General features: G+C 39.3%; 1 protein-coding gene across 1 annotated transcript; it reads right to left on the reverse strand.

Moving 5' to 3' along the window:
- Positions 1 to 6,660: 6,660 nt before the first annotated feature.
- LOC135421391 (probable G-protein coupled receptor 141) lies at positions 6,661 to 15,219 on the reverse strand. The gene is made up of 2 exons (XM_064669798.1): positions 15,146 to 15,219; positions 6,661 to 9,724 (listed from the first exon to the last, which is right to left on the reverse strand). Exon 2 carries the CDS (start codon positions 9,719 to 9,721, stop codon positions 8,777 to 8,779), a length of 945 nt encoding a protein of 314 aa, XP_064525868.1. The 5' UTR covers positions 9,722 to 9,724; positions 15,146 to 15,219; the 3' UTR covers positions 6,661 to 8,776.
- Positions 15,220 to 22,617: the final 7,398 nt, after the last annotated feature.

The raw sequence follows: 22,617 nt of genomic DNA on the forward strand, positions 1-22,617 counted from the left end.
CAGTCTCCCACTTTCATGTGTGATTATTTTTCACTATTTTATTTGTGACGCGGTTTCCACGTTGGTTATTGTTGAGACAAAGTAAAGTGCATGAAAAGTGTGCAACAACCCTTCAGTAGCCCTGAAAGGAGCATATTCTTGAATATCAGAGAAGTGCTACAGTAAATTGCCTCTTTATTTATTACAATAGTGCATACAGAGGAGATAACAGCAGAGCTAACAAGTCTCTGCATATATATGGGTTACATTTGTAATGAGAAACAACTCCACTAATTAACTCTGCTCCCTAATGAGGTTAAATTCCTTCACTAAAAGACATTTATAATAAAGTCAATACAAACACAAAGTATATCAGTTTCTAACTCCTTCATTATGGCAAGGAGACATAAAAAATATCATGTTTCTATATTGTCATGGAACAGTAAGCACTGACAGGGAGGAGGGGGAGCTTAGTGTTGGTAAGCTGAGGTTGTTCCAGTTTCCACAAAAACCTCAATGGTTTCCTTCCCTCATCCCTTCTTTACCTTCATACATGTAGACTGGTAAATCAGTGAACCATTATTTCTCATTTTTAAGTTAATATTTGGAAAAAACTTGATACATAAACTTGCATATGTAAATTCATTAAAAACAATGTAAGCTCAAATTGTAAGCTTGAGTAGAAGATATCAAACAGCATGTTTTTCCATTGAGCTCACAATTATTTTCATGAATGAGTCAATGGTGACGAGGTCTGCTGACACTTTGATTTTGTCATTAAGTAGTGGATGATATCCAAAGGAAGAGAGGTTGAGGTGAGCCTGCACCTGGGATGGGTTCCAAGCAGAGCTGAGTACTGTGCACATTTTATTTCCAAGTGGTGAGCTGAATTCTTAGCAAACTTCATAAAGCATATTCCCACAGATCAATCCCATGCATTATTGTCTGTCATCCACTCTATGAGCATCTCCATAATACGCTGTTTAGATGCTTCACTAGTTCTTTCCTTTGAGAGTGTCCTGGTTTTCCATGTTCCAAGCTGAGCCAAGATCACAAATACTTCAGTTCTTGCATGACTTGAGTAATGAATTATGTTCCTTCATGACCCTGCAATACAATAGGGTCTTCAAAAGTGAGAAAGATGTCAAAAAGCTGTAGAGCTACCTCAGCTGCTTTTTTTTGAGGATGGAGAACACAAAGTTTGGTGATGCAGTCCTGGTACATCATTATCCACTTCAAGCTGCCTAGGCACATGGACTGCATATTAATAAAGTCAATTTGCCCTTGTGTTATGTTCCTTGTTCAGAGTAGACCAGTCAGCAAACCATCCCAAGTAGTGCCTTCTCTTTTCTTGGCACACTACACAGAAGGTTTTTGAAGTGCTCAACAGCAGCTCTGGTGATGTCTGCATAGTTAAATGACAAGTGTTTCATGGCACAGTTGTGGCCACCATGGCCAGCAGTCGTGTACTTTCATGATTATAACATATATATCCTCGATGCACACACAAGGGAGAATTTTCTTACATTTACCTTCTGTTAATCAGCTTCTCAGAGTCTCCATAAATAGAATTTTATATCTGAAATGAGGGAAATAGCAAGTAGTTTATTAGAAATAATTCTGTGTATGTAAATGGGCAAAGTAGTGATATACACACTTAGACTTAAAAAACCCAGAAAGAGTAGGTTCTCCATGCTTACTTTCTAAGTAAGTAGTATTCAGACATGAGATTCTGTTTTGTTTTCTTTACTCCAGCAATAGTTGCATAATACTCTCTCTTTGGGATCATGTACTTGGAGTGTTTCTTGTTTTTTTTGTACAGTTCTTCTCTAAATTCTCTAAAGTTCTTCTCTTTAAGTTGAAAGTCCTGACACATCTTCAGGAATGATTACTTAGCAAGTGGAGAAATCTGATTCAGCTGCCTCTGTTTATGTACAACTGTTCTTGTACCAATTTCTGACGTATACTACAGTCGTATTTTGAAACCAGTCATTTTGTAAAATGACTAAAATCTTCAAACATTTCTCGAAAAGACTTCCAATTATTTTGCAAAATGACAGAAAATGATAGGCAAGTATTTTGTAAAATATCTAATATCTAGCTTTTCGAACTTGTTGGTTTAAAAGATAACAGAAAGAGCTTGGGGTTTTTTATTTCCCAAATTGTTCAACATTCCACAGGATATTACAGAGCACTCTATATACTATATTTGCTAAAATAAGGACTGTTGTGATGTGAAGTTTACTTTGTAAAATTTGCAGCTGTTTCTCATTTTTTGTTCCATTGGATTGACATTTGAAACATGTGACCTTCCCCACTAGAACAATAGTGGCAATAGGTGACATTTTGTGAAATGCAAGTAAAGGATGCAGTCCAGTAGTGTAATAAAATGCCCACTATTTTCTGAAATACCTAAATGCAGTCATTTCATGCAGCTGAAACTGTCATTTCATGAAGGAACTGCAAGTTACTAATCTTCTATTTTTTTTTAATTGACCACTTTCACAGATTAATCATAATATATACATATTGTCTGCTGGTTTGGTTTAAAATTCTGAAGGCCAGTTTACTGCAGAGATAGTTTTATTCTTGCAAGATGAATTTAGCTTACAAACTGTTTTTCACAACATGAAACTTTGTGATGTTATTTCTAGAGTATGAACACATTTCATGTCTTGACCAGATTCTCATTCAGGTGCTTCTTCTGTAGTAGAGGACAGGAACTGCAGTTTATCTCCGTATACAAGCAATTTGTACAAATTTATGTTTTTCTGCATGCAGCTTCCCGACTGATGAGACTTTCCTCTCCAAGGTTATGATTCAATGTTGTCCTCCACATAATTCCCCATTCATGTCGATACAGTCTGTTCTTTCTTATTTTCTCTCATGCTTTTGTAGTCACCTGACTAGTGAAGTCTCTGTGAGGTCTCACATCTGCTGAGGAAATGCACTGGGAAGACAAAGCCCTATGGGCAATTCCTACACATCTTTGTTAGAGATTATGGTGCCATCACTCCACTAGTGTATGCCTTCCCCTCTCAGTCATTGGCAGGTTGCTGTGTTTCTCTGTGCTGCAGACCTCTAAAACAGAGGAGAGGCTGTGAGCTCTTTTCCATTAGTCTCCTTCCCTTAGCATGCATCCACTGTTGAGCACAAATCAGTCGTGCTTCCCACAAGTTCAGATGAAGCATCTGAGGATGCTATTAAATTTCTGTGCTAAGATGTGTCTTGCCTCTACTGTTGACATTGGGCATGTGTCCTTTCCTGACCATGACCCTGCTATGGATGGGTTTCCCTGTGGATTTGATAACTGAGTTCCCAGTTGGTTGTCTGTTACCCTTCTCAGCAATAGTTCTGGCACCATTTCCATTAGCAAGATCCGAGTCTGGTGGGCCTACTTGTCTGAAGTTCAACAAAGTCAAATGCAGGGTCCTGTACCCGGGGAAAAAAACCCCATGCACCAGCATAGGCTGAGGGCTGACATGACACAAAACAGCTCTGTGGAGAAGGAGCTGGGTGTCCTGGTGGACAACAAGCTGTCCATGAGCCAGCAGTGTGCCCCTGTGGCCAAGAAGGCCAGTGGTATCCTGGTGTGCATTAGGAAGAGCAGTGCCAGCAGGTCAAGAGATCTTTCCCCTCTACTCAGCCCTAGTGAGGCCACATCTGGAGTGTTGTGTCCAGTTCCGAGCTCCTCAGTACAAGAGAGACATGGAGCTCCTGGAGTGGAGGAGCCCTCCAGCAAGTGGCTACGAAGATGAGCATCTCTACTCCTCTGCTGGAGCATCTCAACATCTCTCATGAAAAAGGCTGAGAGAGTTGCCTGTTCAACCCCAAGAAGAGACAACTGAGTGGGGCCCTCATCACCATTTCTAAGTATTTGAAGGCAGAGTGTCAAGAGGATAGAGCCAGGCTCTTTTTGGTGGTGCCAAGCAATAGACAAGAGGTATCAGGAAGAAACTGATGCACAGGACGTTTCACCTGAATATGAGCAAGTGGATGACCAAGCACTGCAATGGATTGCCCAGAGAGGTTGCTCCAGAGTCTCTGTCACTGGAGATATTCAAGAACCTTCTGGACACGATCTTGTGCAATGTGCTCTAGGATGACCGTGGTCCCTTTCAAACTTACCCATTCTGCGATTCTATGATTCTGAGCCCCAGTTGTACATGGGTGGCACACAATTCATTGAGGGCACAGCTACCAGGGCTGACAAGCAAAACCAGCCAGACAGTCCCAAACTGGAAGCATTTCTGGGAGTGAGGGAAGTTACTGGTTAGGGGTGAAAGCAGCCAGCTGACCTGTCTGCTACCTCACCAGAAAAAAGAGGTACACATTACTTATAGCTAGCCTTCAGGGAATGGACACTGTATATTACCTTTATTGGTTTTTCTCTATCCAGTAAAAATTTGGTTTAGTAGGCAGCTGTTTGCAAGTGGGGAAAATTACCTCACTGAGCACCAGAAAGTTTAGTTTGATTTTCTGAAATTTCTCTCTAGGAAGTCCAGCTGGTGTTTTATTAATGACCCCTTGACTTTTGAAACCAGCCCTTGCTTGCAATCGAGTCCTAGCTGTAGGGTTTACTTATAGGGAAAATGCACACAAAGTCCCATTTCTATGAAAACCACAGAAATGAATGACTTTATGGCTCACAAATGTCCAATTCTACAACTCTGTTCAGGAGGTTTCTGTTCAGGAACTGCTGCCTCTGCTGCCTTCAGGGGTTGTCATGCCCATCTCTGCATCCCTGAAGAAAGCATCAAGTGCCTGAAACCTCAGAAATTCATTTCTTGGCCTGTAGCTGTGGAGGTCCTTTCTTCCTCAGCCAGTACCCTTAGTCTAAGGCACCCTGGTTCTTGGTAATACATGGAAATGGAAATGTCACATGACATAGACCTGTGGAAAACTGTGTGGAAAGAAAAGATCTGATAAATGCCTCAAATCAGCATTGCTGCAAAAAGAGGTCTTGCTGTATTTAACCTTGCCTTGAACTGATTTTCCATTGCTCCCTGGTGAGCTAGAGAGGGAACTGATGCAGCTGAATGTGGGAACCCAAACCCAGCTTTCAGCAAAGGAAAACAAGGGCTGACAAAAACCTCGTGATCTGAAGGAGCTGGACCCTTCTCACAAGACCTGTTAAAGTTCTACCTCATGGATCAAGCTTGGCTCCAGCAGAAATCAGAAAGGACTTTTGAGATGATTGTATCAAACCATGTCTAAACCCCTGTAATCCCTCTGTCCCCCATGTAATCCTACTAGAAGAAAAATTAACTATTTGGAAATTGCAGTAAAAATTTGTGTAACTCCCCAATTAACATAGGTTGTCCCCTTCATTAACATACAGCCCCAGATGCCTTTAAAATAGTGTTCTCGTGTTCAATAAACTATTCCAGTTTCCCCATACTGGGATCGTGTCTAGCTTTTATTTTTCAGACCGCCACTGCTGAAAAACATTCATCAGACAAATACCAGCCCTACGGAAACAGTGATGCAAGGGTGCGAATAAGGAGTGTCTGAGGGCAAGTTTGCTCATATCACTGAGACTGACACTTTTTGGCAAGTCTAAGGATTCAATAAGCAGTGTAAGATGAAGGCCAGAGGCGCAGTCCATATAACCTTGCTGCTGTGCGGCATAAACATGCTAATATTCTGCTCTACTATCCTCATCCCCTGTCACATTCTTCAGGTTCTATCCCCTCTATGTCCTTCTGTAATACAGGTTTTGTGTTATAACGTGGTTGTTTTCCAGCCCAGAACTATTCTCCGTGACCCAGTCAGAAAAATCAGGGTCTTCTTCAAGGCTGAGGTGCCTCTGACCTAGTAGGTGATGGCAATGGAAATTCCCCTTCCTCTATAGATTGTCTCCCACATCTCAACAGTTTCCCATCACTGCCTCTGCCATCCCTGGTCACAAGAGCCATTTGGCTATGTTTTGGGTGCTGCTCTGGCTTTGACTACACTTTCATTTTCAGGAGTTATTCAGACTCTTCTCCTCTCTGGCATTGCATGGCGGCACCTCCACCTCTCTTCAGACATCCCAGGGAAAGCATTCAAGGATGATGCCTGGGAGGGTGGGAGAGATCAAGAAACTGGTGAAAGGCAAAGCAGGGGGAGGCTGGAGGGAGCAGCAACTTGTTCTCCTTTCAAGTCCTGTCAGCACTCTTGCTGGAAGCATCACCTTTGTCACCATCTGGCAGGTCAATTCCTGCCAGAGTTAACAGAGATTTCAGTCTCTCAGGGTGGACGCGGGCTTTCTCTGCCAGACACTTACTGTCATAAAGCAAGGCAAGTGGCAGATGTGAAGTTTGCATAGACAGTCCCATAAAAGCATGACTTGGTGCTGGATAATATCACCACTTAAATCATGAAATTACAATCACTAATCTGCTTGTTATCATGCTGAGTTAGTATTAACATCATTAGCATCAATTTTTATTTGGGGAAAAAAAGGCACTAGTATTTTTTGTGATGTTATGGTGCAGACCATTGATAATGTGTGCATTTTTACAAGAATTAAGCAACTTTTGCTTTTACCACATAGATAAACAAGATTAGTTGGGCTGCTTTGAAATTCAGATACAAAATATTTTCAATTTACATGTATTTTTACAGGAAAGACTTGCTTTATTTTTTCAGCACATAGTCATTTTGTTTGTTAACAACTTTATTATGATAGAAGGGTTATAATATATTGTTACAAAGCTATGCAGTGCTTACAGAACACATGCAAGGCATTTTCTTTAACCAATCATGTTGCTATAGGAAGAAACAAAAATGTTGTGCCATGTTCCATCCTCTCCCTCCTCAAGGAGAAAATGATGTGTTTGTGTAGCTTTAAAATATATCTAGATATGAGCAGTTTATTGCTTTCTTAATGACACACCATTAACTAGTAGTGAACTACACATTGAACTTGTCTCCTTCCATGTTGTGAAAGTCCCTTGTAGTTCCCAGACTATCCTTGAATCTGGCTGGTAGTTGACTTCCTCTTTGCCGTGATCCTTTGGGAGCAAATGCTGTCTCAGATAGATTTTTCCCAGATCCACACACACTGCAATTTCCTTCTTAGCAGATGATGTGATCCAGGCTGTTTGCTGAGGGTGAGCCATGCGAGAAGCCCGACATCTCAGCTGTGGTATGAACTTCAGTGATTTCCAACTTTTGATGTTGTATAGCATGACTCATACTCTGACCTGAAAATACCTTTTTATGATCGAACATCCTGAGAGATATAAAGGAGAAGGAAGACAGGGAAGAAAGACTATAGAAGAGATGGGATACTATAAAGTAACCATCTTGGTGGGACCAAAACCAATGAGCATAGCTGTGATATCGCACGGGTACAGCAAGATCAACCAACTGTTGTTTGATTGCTGTCTCGTGTGCAAGAGATGTTGAAGGTGAAGCAGAAAGGAAAGGAAAAATTCACAAGTATGAAAAGGTGGACTTCAACAGCATTATAAGGAGAGACTGTCACTGGAAATTTATCAGCTGGCAACCTCTAATTCAACAAATTAAGTTAATATCCCACTGACTCTAGATGAAAAAATGTGGACTTATGCAGATGGCAAGAAAGATATATTAGCAATTGATGCCTTGGATTATGCAAGTCAGAGATTTATATTCTTTTTTGGGGATAGGTGGAAAGCAGCTGAGCTATGAAAGCCTGAATGTCTTTCACAGAATTATTTTGCTGAATTTTTTGTCTTTTCTAGTAGAATTCAATTCTGTCTTCAGAGACAGCAGCTGACTATGCCTCACTGAGATATAATAAGCTTTTTAGCTACACTAGTTCTATTAGCTTTTTCCATTCCTCCAATCCAAGCAAAAACATTTTCATTCCTTCTCCCAGTAGAGTACAAAATTTATAGAGTTGATTTCAAGCTAAAGATACTGTGAGTAATTAGTTATAAACTTCAGAATTGCACAAAATCAACATAAGATTTTAAAAAAAGCATTGTTACCTTGGATACCTAAAATATTTGACATTTTAAGACAAGAAACTGTGTCTGAATGATCTAAATAAAATTATCCTCACTGTAAAATATTTTTTAAAATTGAATAATTCTATAAAGATTAATACATAATAATAAGGCTTTTGTTTGAACTTGCACTGTTTGTTTCAGTAGCAATATGTAATTTTTGTTAGACAACAAAACTCTTTTCTGATACAGAGATACCCTCTCCAAAAGATGATTTTGAAAAAAGTATTTTAAGAAATAACTATTTATTGCTGGTTTGGTTTTAAATAGTTTGTTTAATTGTTAATTCACTTAGAAAGTTCTGTTTGTCTTTACAGCAAAGGAACAGACCTGCTCAGGAGGAACTATAGTTTCCTGATATTTTATGAGAGCTTGTGGAGAATACATATGAGATGAGTGGTAAAATTTTATAGGTCTTTAAGTTTCAAAAATCTGTACATTAGTCTGTAAAAACCTGCTTTTCTATTTGTGTTTCTGCACTGCAAATTCTCAGATCTTCTCCCAGTGCCTTTGACTTCACAAACCTTAATGTAGAAATAAAAAAAAAAGACAGAAGAGCTCAGGATCTTTCTTCACTCTTCTCCAGATCCATTCACAACTCACTGTGTAGCACCATGAGGAAATCCCTGAGGTCACCTTCCAGTGCCGGCTGAGACACCGGAGGCAGTTTGGCACATTACTTCAGGGAGCCGGTGTGCAGAGCCCTCTGTGAGTGTGTTGCACTGTTTCCAGGGCCCACTCTGACTTACTGTTTGTCATGCCTGTCCATCACCATCCTTTCCCAGGTCCAAGTCCACACATGCCGCAGGAGGCTGACACTAGCAGCAATGCAACCTGCTGCTGAGCATCCCTACCTTTTGCTTGAACAAGCGGCTTCCACTCAGCACAAATGACAGCAGGTCCAGACAGCTCAGGGCAGTCAGGCTCAAAAAAACCTCATTGTAGCTTTCTAACTGGCCAAAATCCCTAATATGTTGTACGTAGTAGGCCCTAAAGAGGTGATAGGGAAGGAAGCAAATTATGATAACCCAGATGAAAATCAAGTTTTTCACCTGGGCCCAGAACTCTTGGTGTGACCAGAAAGAGGTGGAAAGTTTTCTTGCCACTTTTACCAGGATAAAAATCTGCAGGCATAAGAGAACACAAGAAATGCAGGCAACAGCTACAATTAGGATGTAGTTTAGGGCTTTCACGCTCTCCCGTTGTAGTTCTTTGTGGAACTTGAAGCACGTTGTATCATTGTATGAGCCTGAGTGTCCGTACCGGAAGTGAAAAACGGGCACCACAAAGATGATGACGATGACCCACACGGCAGCACTTGCCGCAACTGCGTGCAGCTTCCTATAAAACTCTACTTTGTCCTTCCATTGAAAGAAGATCAGCCACCGGATCACCAGCGTGATCACATAAAATAGGAAGGTCAGGTACATGTGGATGTGCACCATTGCACTCACCATTTTGCAAAATGGCATCTTGAATACCCACTTCTTGTTGACATAATAGTGGATGCGGAAGGGCATCGTGAAGAGGAGGAGGCTATGCACAACAACCAGGTTAATGATGGCAGTAGTGGTCACAGACAGAGTGTTCATACTGAACAGCACAAATGACATTGTGATGGACCCAATTCCACCTCCAACAAAGGCAACTGAGTAGACAGTAATCAGTATGGTATTCATGGTGCTGGTGTGAATGAAGGCTGAGGAGGAGTCACTGCTGTTCCCAGTCTCTTCAGTCATGTTCCTGAAGTCTTCCTTGTACATATTCTAGAAATGAAAGAATACAGAAAGACTAAGATAAAGTAGGAATGAGAGGGCCTATCTAAAAAGCTAGTAGCACTTTCGACCTGGCTCTTCCCCAAGGAATAATCGTGAAATCTCACAGATGGCACCAGCACTGTAACAGTACAGTAGCTGTAACCAGTAGTTTTATCCAAACATCCTTCAGCCTAGAGGAAAATGGAAAAGAAGGTTGGGCAGAGAAGCTGCTCAGTCCTCAAGACATTGCTAGCCATACCCTTAAAAACAACCATGAGTCAATAATATGTGGGAAGAAAAGATCCTTAGAGAAATTACATGATTGTGGTAGGTTAGTGCTGTTGTTAGTTCTCCTCTATTCTGAGCATCTGCATGCTTTTACAGTGAAGATCAGAGATCTTGTTTGAATTCTGCTACTCATTCATCAATTTGTTTATTTGCAACACAAATCTGTCCTTCACAGAGCCAGATAACAACCATATGTTGCTCAATCAAAGCTACAAATTTTGTTTGTTACCAAGAGCTAAGCTTTTCACACACTCCTTCTTTGTGGACAGTTTATCTGAGCAAGGGATTGAACACCATGGACACCCAGACTCCATGAAGATCCTGCTCAGATCCTGCCAGACCAATTAGCGTGGGCAGTGCTCTCCTGGTGCTCAGGGCCATTCCACATCTTACATGTAGTTACCTGGTGTTATGAAATGGGCTGCTGGAAAACATTGGGAAAGGACACCCCAGGTAAGTGTAAATCAGCCTGCCTGGCCTGAGCAGAAGCTAGATACAAGTTAATAGCAAATTTAATAAGTATGCTACATGTTTTTAATATATTACTCTTTCAAAGAGAGATTACATATCACTCTTATAATTCTAAATGCAGCTTCTCGTAGGATTTTTAAGTACTACAAGATCATAGGGGGGGGTGAAAAGTTTAGGTAGGGTGTTATCCTGAAGCATATTTGCATGTATGTAGATGTCCAGAGGATGTGCACACTACAGTCACAGAAAAGAAGCAGGGAAAACTGAACAGTGCTGGGCTCTGTACTATCCCAGTTATAGTGCTACTGATATCTGAACTATAATTTAAAACTGACTCTGGTATGTCATCCATTTCACCAGTGAATCCCACAACACAAGAGAGGGTCTTCTCCCAACTGAGTTTTTGTGATATTTCATTTAATACTTCAATGTTTTAGCTTCAGAAAGTAGTTCCTCAGTCTCTTTGTAAGACTGATGTTTCAGCTTACTTTCTTTTTTTTTTTTAGGTAGCACATACTGCCAAATTTGGGAGAAGACAAAAGTTTTTAGCAGTCCTCTGTTTTTATGGAAAAGACAAGATGCCTATACAGTTTCATAAACTGGTTTTTCTCATAGTGGGGAATGAATATCTGTCATGCACCTCAGATTTTTTTGTTGTTTCTTGGCAATATTCCTAAGCACTCACCTTTACAGTAATCAAGATCTGTTCAGACTTTGAAAAGTTGGTTATTCTCTAGCTATCCCAATGCATCTAAGACTCCAGATGCTTTATTATAACCAATATAAATATAACAGCCATATCTCAAATTGATATGCTGCTTGTTGGCATTACTGACATTTTCTGTTTGATCCTGATTTCAGAGTTACATGGACAACTAATTCCAGTGCATTAGGAGAAGTATAATGGGTTGCAAGGAAAGAACTTTTTCTCAAAGTCAAGGTAGATTGGCACACTGCAGCTCTTGCATCAGAAATGGTGCAAGTTCCTTCCAGTTCTGTTCTCATTTCTGAGACATTGCATTTCAGCCTCACAATCATGCAAGTCAGGAGGGATTAGCAATAGCTCTTCATCAGTTTCTCCAAGTTGTTAGGCTTTAATTTGAAAAGATGTCTCCAAAAAGTGACATTATCACACTGTTATGAGTTAAAATGCATATTTAAAGTTAACAAGTTTTAAAAGCTCCACAGCCCTAAAGGCAATATGCTGGAAGTGTGGGTTAATGTGAGCAGCCCCAGAAGCAGGCTGCACTTGGAGAGGAAGAACCCCTAATGGTCACTCTTTGGATCCCGACAGTGAAACCTGAACTGAAGGCAGTAAGAACAGATAAGCAGAAGTCAGATAACTGATATCTTCATCAGATGTTCTGATTAAGGGAACAGCAAGAGACCTATTTCTCTCTGCAAATAAGAAACTGAAACACTGAAATGAAGGTTTCTGCAGAATTTTGTGGTCATCGTTAAATCTCCACGCTGTAACATTGTGCAGGAAATGTAATTTTAATTAATCTTCAAAAAAAAGGCTACTGGCAGCTATGATAAAAGATTATCAGCTCCTCAAGACTGCAGGCATCCCACTGAAATATCATTGTGTGATGAATAGAGAGTATAGCATGACACAGGGTATGTTTCACAGAGGAAATGCTGCTTTCTGGTGAAATGAGGTTTCCTATTGTAATGACATTCATGAAGCTATAACCTACTGACCTGAAATGTAACTAACAAGTCCTTTTGCCAGAATTTAGCAAGAGGCACATGGAATGAGAATTAATGTGGGTCTTACAAGACTGATTGGTCATATGACATAAGGCTATATACTGAACCTCATTACAAACATGAGCTATAGAAGTCTCCAAAAGCTGCAAAATATCTCCAGCAGAGGAAGAACAACAGAAGAGACCAACGAGAGTGTCATCAAGTTAAGAACTGGTCTCTTCCCATGTTGCTTAACCCTTTGTCAGTGTCAGCTTGTGTAAGTTCTTGCTGGCTGTAACAGTACTTCAGTACTTGCCTCAGTACTGAATCCAGCTTGCTTAAAACGACTTTTTTAAGTAATCTGATCATTATCTTACATTTTATAGAGGGGTTGTACCCTGGTCAAAGAGTTACAGTTCATTCTCATTCCTTCTTGCCTTCTCCCCACACACCACTGCCCCAAACAATGTCTGAAGCACCAAGGAGCTCCTTCAGGAGGGTACTTTGCAGCTTTGTCTCAGCCAGGCTGATTCCCCTCATGCATGCTAATTTTAGCTATTGACATCTGTAAGAAGACAAGGAGCATGGAAAGGGCTTGCACATCCAAAGGCAAAGAGTTTCTTCTCAAGGAGCTGTTCTTGTTTCTGTGCCTACCTACCCCCTCTAGCAACTGCCAGTTCAGTGATATCATTCAGGTCTTGGAGCAAGGTTTGGTTTTCCTCTGTGTTGAGTCTCATCACTTGGCTAAAATTCTGCTGGACTTGTGCCTTGAACAGCCATGTGGCAATGGTGGGCACCACTTCAATTTGAGTGCCATAGCAGTTGCTGGTGCTAAAGGCTTGAGGACAATTGCAAAAATATCTCTGTTTTAGTCTGACAAAAGAGGTAGGTTACCAAGAGGCCAGAGAGTGGGTTCTTTCAAAAATATGGTCAAAATAAAGATTCTTGTGCATTCAAGATTTGACAGTTGTTGGTGTGGATAAGGTCACCACACTCATTTCTTGTAACTGTCTGTGCAGCACAGTCTGTAAGACTAACCTGGACTGCTTTCTTCAGGCCAGAACAAGTCATAATGCTCAATCCCTGGCAGTGTTCAAGGACAGGCTGCATGGGACTTTGAACAACCTGGTCGAGTGAAAGGTGTCCCTTCCCATAGCAGAACAGTTGGAACGAAATGATCTTTAAGGTCTCTTTCATCCCAAACCATTGTGTGACTCTATGATTTATGAAAACAATTTGACCTCTGTAAAATCTTCCAAGTAAAAAATATTCATTCCAACGTTCAGGAATTTGTTTCTCTTATCTTACTGTTATTTATACTACTATTTAAAAAAAAAAAAAAAAGAAAGAAAGAAAGAGAAAAAAAGATTAACCATCTTTCTTACAGAATTTGTACAACTTCAGCTTCCAGGCATTTTGTGTGCTTCTGATTCTCTCTTCAGATTTAAAAACCTTTTGTCAAATTTTTACTTCCCCTATTTACTTCCCCTATAGATACCTGGAGATAAATAGAGGTAAGGGACAGAAGATATTTATCATCTCTTGATTTCAGTCATACCTGTGGCTCATCACTGCACTGCCATTATGTTCTTATTTGGTTCTTAGATGAACGACTTTGCAATGGTAAAATGCATGTTGCTTGCTTGCATCTGACTTAGCAATCCAGATCACCCTGTCACTGGTTTGCTCCATTCATTGCACGTCATTTTCCCAACCTGATCCATGAGTCACCATTACATTACATCAACATTATATCAACTTGCTGAAAAAAACCCCCATTTGTCAGAAATGATGACACTTACAATCTCTGCCAAAGCTCTAATCTGTATAACAAGTGTTTGCAAAATTTATCCCCCCATACACATCTGCTGAGAGACTGGCAGGCTTCACACAGATTTTCATGTGTTCTGACAATTGGGTTCTGCAGAAGAAGCATTTGAAGCCTGCATGCACCCAACTGAGAAGTTTCATTTGAATTTGGAGGGGAAAAAAGTTCAATTCAAATGAAAGATTTCTATTTTTGACAGACTTAATAAATTTGAAACATGAATCTTTCTCAGAACTGACATTTCTGCACTGAACTAGACTAGCCTGAAGAAAGTGCAAAATACAAATATTTTTTAACGAAAGTCTGTTTAAAATCTGCATTTGTTTCACAGATATCCTCATTTAGTCTCAGAGATGCTTTCTGTTGAGGGCATTATAATTGCATTTCAATTTGCTCTAATTCCATGCTGTGTTATGGTAATGCAGGCCATGCCACTAAAATAATTGCAGAATTCCTTTCATTTCAAAACGACACACACCTGAAGTTTGAAGTATTGAATCTGCTTAGTGGAAAACACTAAAAATACAAAAGATATGAAATATCAAGTGCATGTTTACATTTAGACGTTGACTTTTTGCGAACAACTTCTAGTGATTCCTCTAACTCATTCTGTCCCTCATTGACTGATATCTTGCAGGCTGTGTTAATATTATACTGATATTTTGTAGTTTAAATTCAGTCTATTGAAGAGCAAAGGGGATGGAAAAACATGTTGGATTAGTAATCTTTCATTGGAGATTTTCACTATTTTTACATAAAAAAATAGAAACCATGAAATCTTCCTAAAAATCATCATTTACCTTCCTAGCTTTATCTTAACAGAGATGACAAACCCTTTTGGTCTTTACAGAGACTGGGTGATATCAAACACACACAAAAAGATGGGTGAAAACAAAATGCATTGCATGAAGAAAACAAAATTTTAGAAGGCAGTGTAGAACTACAGGGTAGCAATATGAAAAAAAAATGCAGCAATGTTTTTCTGTACTAGGAAACTACAAAATACAAAGAGAAAACAGTCGTGCAGAAAAGATTTAAAATGTGTTCAAAATAAAGCAAACAGACAATTGAATATTTTTTCCCCTTAAGTCGCGAACATTCTTTTAAAAGCTTTGCAAACCAAGGCTTTTGTTCACTCTGTGTATACTTACAGATTAGAGTTTCTCTCCACTCTTCTAGTGTTGTTTACTTAGATCTTCATTTTATGTAAGCTCTAAGAACAAAAAGCAAAAGAACTGATATTTGAAAGAGTCATTGCCTTACTTCCTTCTTTGAGCCTGTGACAAAACATTAACCTTGAGGCTCAACAGTGTGAGGGCAGGGCTGCCCATGAGTACACAACCTTGAGAAGATTTTTAGTTGCATCACCAGACCCCTTAACTTGCAGCTACTTCTTAGCCATAAGAGATCTTCAAAGCCTCCCATTTCCAAACAGTCACATTCTACTTCCAGCTAAAATGATAAAGCATACACACAGATGTGAGCCCCACAAGTTACAAAGATACTTGTTTGGAAAAACTATTCCCCAGAGTCGAGGGGACGATTTGAAAGACTGTTTTGAGAAAACGGGGTAGGACAAGAGCAAAATATGATCTAGGTTGTAACTGACTTAAGTGTGGGTTTGGATGTGGTTAGAGACACCAAAGTGTAAAATAAAGCTCATCCTGCAGCCCAGCACTATGTCTCAGTCCTGCTTTCTGCCAAGATTTTAGCTCAGTATCTGGATCTTGGTGTCTGGTGCCATCATTATACCTGTACAGTGCTAAGCAAAGGAAACTATCCACTTTATTAAAAAAAGATTAACCGCGCCAGTATCAAAGGCTCATCAGTAGCGATGGTTGTTGTGTGTGGTGTGTGTGGTAAAAGATGTCTTACTGCAAGACTGAGTCTCTGTGAGGAGTCTGTGCAAGGTGAGTTTTGCCCTCCTGAAGGCTTAATGCATTTCTGTCAGAACACACCACTATAATTGTTTTGAAAGCAATGGTGTTGACAGACAACCTTTACATATATTCTTACACAAGAACATTTTAACTGACTGCATCCTGTTGCTTCACATCTGGTTAAAAAAACACAAGGGAAGTACTGTTCTGTGGCACTTCACAACAGACTGGTGTGTGATGGACATTGTCTTTTTGCATTTTGCAATTTTAACAGTGTATGACAGTTAAAAAACTGTTTAGATAATATTAAAAAGTGACCATAATAATAATGTTTAGCTCTTACCAAGTACCCTTCTGCAGCTAATCTCAAAGTTCTGCTAAAAGGCATTACATACTACTCTCCCTGTTCTAAAGCTAAAAAGCTGGAAACTCTGTGGCAAACACAGATCTATAGCTGAGATATCCTTAAATGAAGACCTATGCCTTCTCAAGTTAGTCATGTTGTCTTGGCTTCTTCTAGATCTTGTTCTAGAATGAATACATCCCAACTATTAGTGGAAAGAAAGCTAAGGTATCTTAAAGACCTTCAAGTAGTATCTGTATGTAGGTTTTTAAGTTATGGAGTATTTTTGATACATATAAGAAGTTAATATATCAGTAAATATAAATTAAAACATAAATTAATATGTCTAATATTGATATTTATTGTTTATATAATAAAATATAATAATTACTTAACATAGAAGTTATATAATTTTGTTGATAAATAACTATGTTGTTTTTCCAAGCAGCCATCATAAGTAGAGTTTTCCAGATTGACTTCTTTCTATGTGTTTGCAATTGGCAAATCTTCAATCCTTTAATCCATGATTAAACCAGAGTATGGTCTGGGACAGGCACCCTCATTATTGTTGTTGTTCTTTATTTTTGTAGTTAATGTCAAGTTCTAGATAGGTTTAGAATGCTTGATATACATGATTGCAATTCATTTTCCCTGCTAAATTGATGGAATTTTGCAACTGCATGTATAATGGATTCCAGAGTGGTATATTTAGATTTTCAACAGCAATATACTGAGCTGGTGGAAGAATGTGATCATTTTAGAGCATCACCAGTTGCATTTAAACACTGATGCTAGAAATGCATGTATTTTGTAAGTTTTGAGTCATTGCTGATGGTTTTAGCAATACCCTAAAAATCCAGAAGAGTGATAGTGTGTTTTCACAGTACCATTGTATCATCTGGATTAGACCATCACTGAGTTTGAACTTGCATTATAGCAACAGTTTCATGGGCCAAGGTTGTTTAACCCAAGTCTGGGCCAGATTTCAAGGACTACTTGTCCTGAGGTCTGATTATCATCGAGGTACCTTTACTCTGGATTATGTGAAAAGTCCTTGAGAAAAGAGAACTGTCTCCTTTATGCTCAGGCATAATACATGATGTTGTGATTTTTCAGCTATTCCAAACTTGGAGTTGCACACAGAATAACCATGGCAACACAGATGTTTTGGTTTTCTACATTTATTGTGCTAGGACTCAAGGATTTGGAGTGTTAATTCATAAGGGGACTGTACAGGGTGGTAGGATGTATGCAGGTGTGGTGGTTGGCTCCCCTGTAAAACTCCTCCTCTCCTTCACTTATGTAGGTGACAGACAGCAAAAAATAACATCCACCTGAATACCTTAAATTCACTGTGTGTATCCTGACTCTTAGTTAGCTGTGGATAAAGCTTGAGTGTTGGTCTTGAAAACACTGAACTGATGTGGAAAACTGAGAATCCAGGAGAGCATCTTCCACTATATTTTGTGCTCCTTACAAAAAGCCCAAATCTGTTCAGAAGCCCTCCTAGTACCAGCTATGGGCCTGGTCCTAGTATGTAAGAGTGGCCAATCAGTTATTAAGTTGCAATTGTGACACGTTATTTGCAATTTATTATTAAGTAGTAGATCAGCTGATAATATGAAGAACTGAAAGGCAGTCTGTAATTAGAGTAACTTTTAGCTGTTATCAACAAAATCATATTTTTTACTCATATTTCTAGCATACCTTACTATTTCGAGCACTTGAATGGAAATATATTAATTATCTACAAAAGGAAAAACATTCAGTGTCAATACCAACCAAAAACATTTTGCAGATAATAGTTTTTTTTTAATGTCTCTATCTGGGTTCTGAAGCAGTTGTGATTTGTGGTTGTCACCCAGGCAGTGCAAGGTGTCCTATGAATGAAAAATACTGCCTGTGACACATCTGAAAGAACATTTTGGAAAAGTACAGCAAGGAAAATGTGACTTGCAATTCCTTGTTTCACGCACCTTTGCACAGCAGAGTTATAAATTCACACTTCTCTGAAAAGTGAAAATACATCTGGTGACCTCCTCCTAGTTTCTTTTTCTAATTTAGGGGGAAAACCACTTACTTTGTAAGTTACTGTCCCTGGGCATTATTACTCAAAATAAATTTGCTTAAAAGTACCTGAGGCAAAATGTTGTGGAGAAAGTCTGTTTCCCCTTCAGTCTATTTCACTACCTTTTCCTCCTGTGGAAATGTCAGAATTGCACCTCATTTCATGTTGAAGTATAGCATATCAATAAAACCACCTCAAATTTCTATTAAGGTCCTACCAGAATCCAGGTCTTTCAACAGAAAAGTGCTGAAAACTACCCAAAACCTAAATCCACATCAAAATCCTATGTATTTCCTCTTTGGTCATGTGTGCAGGAGGGATCCCAGACCTCGAAAGCAGCTGTTTTAACACTAATAGCACTAGTAATTTGCCCAGTTGTCCCCATACCTCCTTTTTTTTTTTCTATGGGATCTGCTTTAGCTTCAATGTTTGTCATTGTGGACAGGAGGAGGAATCAGAACTCAATATAAAAGGTGTCTGTTCAGACTAAATGGACCTTTTTGAGTAGCTAGCTGTCTTACTTATACTAACAACTGCACATTTCTAGCAGTATATCACCAACTCGAGTGTTACCTTGTTCTACAGGATTTTACTAGTTTATACCCGTTGCAAGCCAGTAGGTTTTTCAGGGGATATGCCTTTCATTAGGAATCCAGCACAGCAATTCACTCATTATGGAAGCTTTTTCTCACCAGGGTGAAAAAAAATGTAAGGGGAGCTGATTGACAAGGAGATGCATTAAGGATGCTATAAGGATGACATCAGACTGCAGAGAATGAAATTATATATGTGGCACCATGCTGATTCTATATGCATATATGCCTTTCCAAAAAGAAAAAATCCTTTCCTTCACCTTGAAAAGACAGTGCTTATCCTAAAATTTGTTTGAACTCCATACTAGCCTCTCACTAATTGCCTGCTGAGGTAGGCAGAGTGTTGTAAGAAAGAGTGTATTTTATAAAAAGATTACAGCGCAAGTCTATTGCTATTCACTCTCAAAATATTTACTGCAGTTCCTAATAATGTTTTATTTTCAGATTGTTTATTTCATTTGCTTTCTGATAGAGGAGGTAATGCAAACTGTCATCAGATGCATGGAAAAAATCATTTTACTAATGATCATCTTCATGCTGAATATACTCATACAGATATTTATGAAATTTAGTATGCTAAATAGTGTTGTCTGTGTTAGCAGAGGAGCAAACCTCCCTGCATTAATCTAAGTGTCTGCCTCAGAGCAGCACAAAAAGGAAAGGTTGATGCCAGTACTGATCAATTGATAATGAAGATGCTTTCCTACCTTAGCATAAGCACAATAAAAAATACATGACTTTGCTACTACAGGTGGGTTAGAGAGGAATTCAGGGTTCCTCCTATCTCTATCAGAAATGAGTTTACTGAAAGGGAATTTTTCCACACTGCATTCATAAAGTACACTGGTTTGCAAGAGCCTTTCCTGATCACATGGCTAAAGACTGCATAATGGAGTGAGGTTCTGTATGCACACAAGTACTCTGTTACATCGAATTGTTTGGGCTGAAATGGTTCGTTTTGCTATTACATCTGGAGGTTTCTATTCTGAGCAAAAGACAACCTTTTGTGTTAAAGTAAGGTCTTCAGTGCATTTGCCAAAGTGTGAAACCAGTTGTGTTTGCAATAAGCTCATTACTAATGAATATTTTAAGACTTTTGCCTCAAGTTCAGCTGAAATATTTAAGGATGCAGCTACACACTCCAGCCAGCAGCAATTGTAGAAACACCTATGGTAAATGCTATGTTCTGGGCTGTGGGAAGAATACCTACACCTACCCTTTGTTCCACCATCCTCCTAATGTGTTTTCTCTTAGCTTCTCTCCCCATTTTTCGACACAGGAGTCCACAGAAAATCTTGGGATGTGCTGCTTGTGGACATAACGCCATTTTGCCAGTCCAAATATGCTTATTTGGTTTTGGAGTGTCCTGTGCTGTGGTGTTGTACTGGGTCCCTGTTCTCGATTGGCCTTTTTATAGACCTCTCTATAAGAAACAGAACTGCAAACAATAAACTATCAAATACCATCCCTTTCTAACTTCCTTCTTCTCATTTCATCCAGGTTATTTGATGTTCTGTACATTTTCCTTATCGCTTGAAAGCATAAGTACCCAATATTTTGCATAATTATTCACTATAGCTCTTATGAGCTCTTACAGCTGAAGACAAAGTGATGAGACATGCCTATATGATATTATGAGCCCTGCATGATAGATGCACAGGTAAAAAAAAAAAAAGAAAAAAAGTAAAATCCACGTGGAGTCAGTGAAGCATGGTGAAGACCCAAAAAGCACAAATGCAAGTTGGTACAACAGTGAATAGAGTAGGAAATACCCCGAGCAGACATAAGCCCTGATGCCAAAGCAAAATAGTGGCATGATCTTTAGCTTCTTAGCAGGATTTGTTAGATGGGTTGCAGTAACATACCTCTTTAGCACCATTGCTTCTGGTTCCCAAGTTAGCACATTAAGCACTAATTTGAATACATCTTCACAGAAAAGATAACCCCAAAATAGCTTTTCTCTTGATAGCAGTGATGCTAAGAATTTTGGGAGAATGCAGTTAATGTGTTTAATTGTGCCACTGAAATGGAAATGAGAAGGATCAACTCACTGAGGAGAGATTTCCATTGTTACCTTTCTTTTCTCTCCACACCATCAAGTCAGGATCATCACTGAAAGTGACTGAATGATTTCTACAGCCCTTATGGTGATAGGTATCACCATTTACTGTTAAGTATCTTTAACACAATCTAAAGTGCAGATAAAGTAATGCCTATATTGTATCCAGTCCAGATTTTCCTTATGTCTCTTACTTTGGCTAAAACTCTTTTCCCCTTAATTGAACTTAAGAAGAAAGATTTCACTCTGTTCAGTGAGCTGACAATAAAATAATGAATTCTGTATCAAAAGCTATCTCCACTTAATTTTCAGATTCAGTTACCCCTATCAAATTAGTGGGCATCTGAGCTCGTTCCATTCCCACAGCTAAGATTATCCTCACACGAACTTAATTTCAGCTGTTTAACAGAGATCTCTTCTAGGTTAGGAAGAAGTTCATTAGACCGGTGAGAAGTTCCAGCATCATATTTGCTATGGTTTTTTCTGAGGTATTTTTTCCCTGGACTTTTTTGTTTCAGATTCAGAAGCAGCCTGCACAGGTTTTTTTAGGGGTAAAATGGTAGAAGTCATACAGTCTTTCTGTATGGCACTGGCATTGTGAGCTTGACGTATGTGTGCAATTCAGAAAGCAATGCTCTGTAGAAATATCTAAACTAGCTTTAAATAGGTAGTTAGTGATAAATCTATGCTAGTGTGCCACTCCCTCTAGTCAATTTTATTCCAGTTTTCCAGGCTTAGAGGCTTCATCATTTCAATTATCTCCTCCAAAGCTAGTGTTCATACCTCTGAACAATACTGCTGAAAGTCATGTGCACATCCCAGTCTGTGTTGAATCTTAAAAACATTCAGGTTGGCAGGGACCTCTGAAGATTTTACAGTCAAACCTCCTGTTGAAAGCAGGAATATAGTCTGAGTTATCCAGGGTTGCATCAAGCTGATTCTTTAATATTTCCAGCAGCGGGGATTCTGCCACTCTGAACTTTTCAGTCAGTGTCTGTCTTGGACAAGGAAGACAGAATCTGAACGTGACATCCCAGGTGTGGCCAAACAGGTGGTAAGTGGAGCGGAATAATCACATCCTTGACCTGCTGGCTGTGGTCCTTGACCTGCTGACTTGGCTCTTGATGATGCAGCCTGTGACAAAGTTTCATTTAACTGCTGGTCTGTGTGAGTGTCTGAGAGCCTCAAGGATGGTGTCTAAAAGCACCAATTAAATGCAGACCTGGCAACACTCTGTGAGGGGGGCTTGTGATGCTCAGCATCTGAGCTGATTCTGAAAAATTTACTCATCATGAAAGAGTATCAAAGCCTATGATAAAGCCAGTAGAAGCACAATGGAAAATTCCTTCTTATTTTTGTTTAAAGATTGGTTGTCAAAACCAATAACACTTGTCTTTCTAATTTATATTCTCTTTTAATAAATTAAATTTCAGAAAGAATTAGGAAAGTGTGGATGCTATTGTAAAAGAAACGCAGGGCCCCTTTCTGCAATGCTGACTCCCAAAATACACTTTTAACTACCTTCTGCTTTTCTTCTACTGATTTCACAAAATCTGACATTCACAACTGCTGCAGTGGCCTAAAAACCCTTAACACTCTTGAATTTCATCCTGTCATATTTCCTCCCAGCTTTGCTTTAAGCTTACCTCTCACCAGGAACTGTTAAGCTTCATTCAGATC

The sequence above is a fragment of the Pseudopipra pipra genome, chromosome 1 (assembly GCF_036250125.1).
Source record: "Pseudopipra pipra isolate bDixPip1 chromosome 1, bDixPip1.hap1, whole genome shotgun sequence".
Classification (NCBI taxonomy): domain Eukaryota; kingdom Metazoa; phylum Chordata; class Aves; order Passeriformes; family Pipridae; genus Pseudopipra; species Pseudopipra pipra.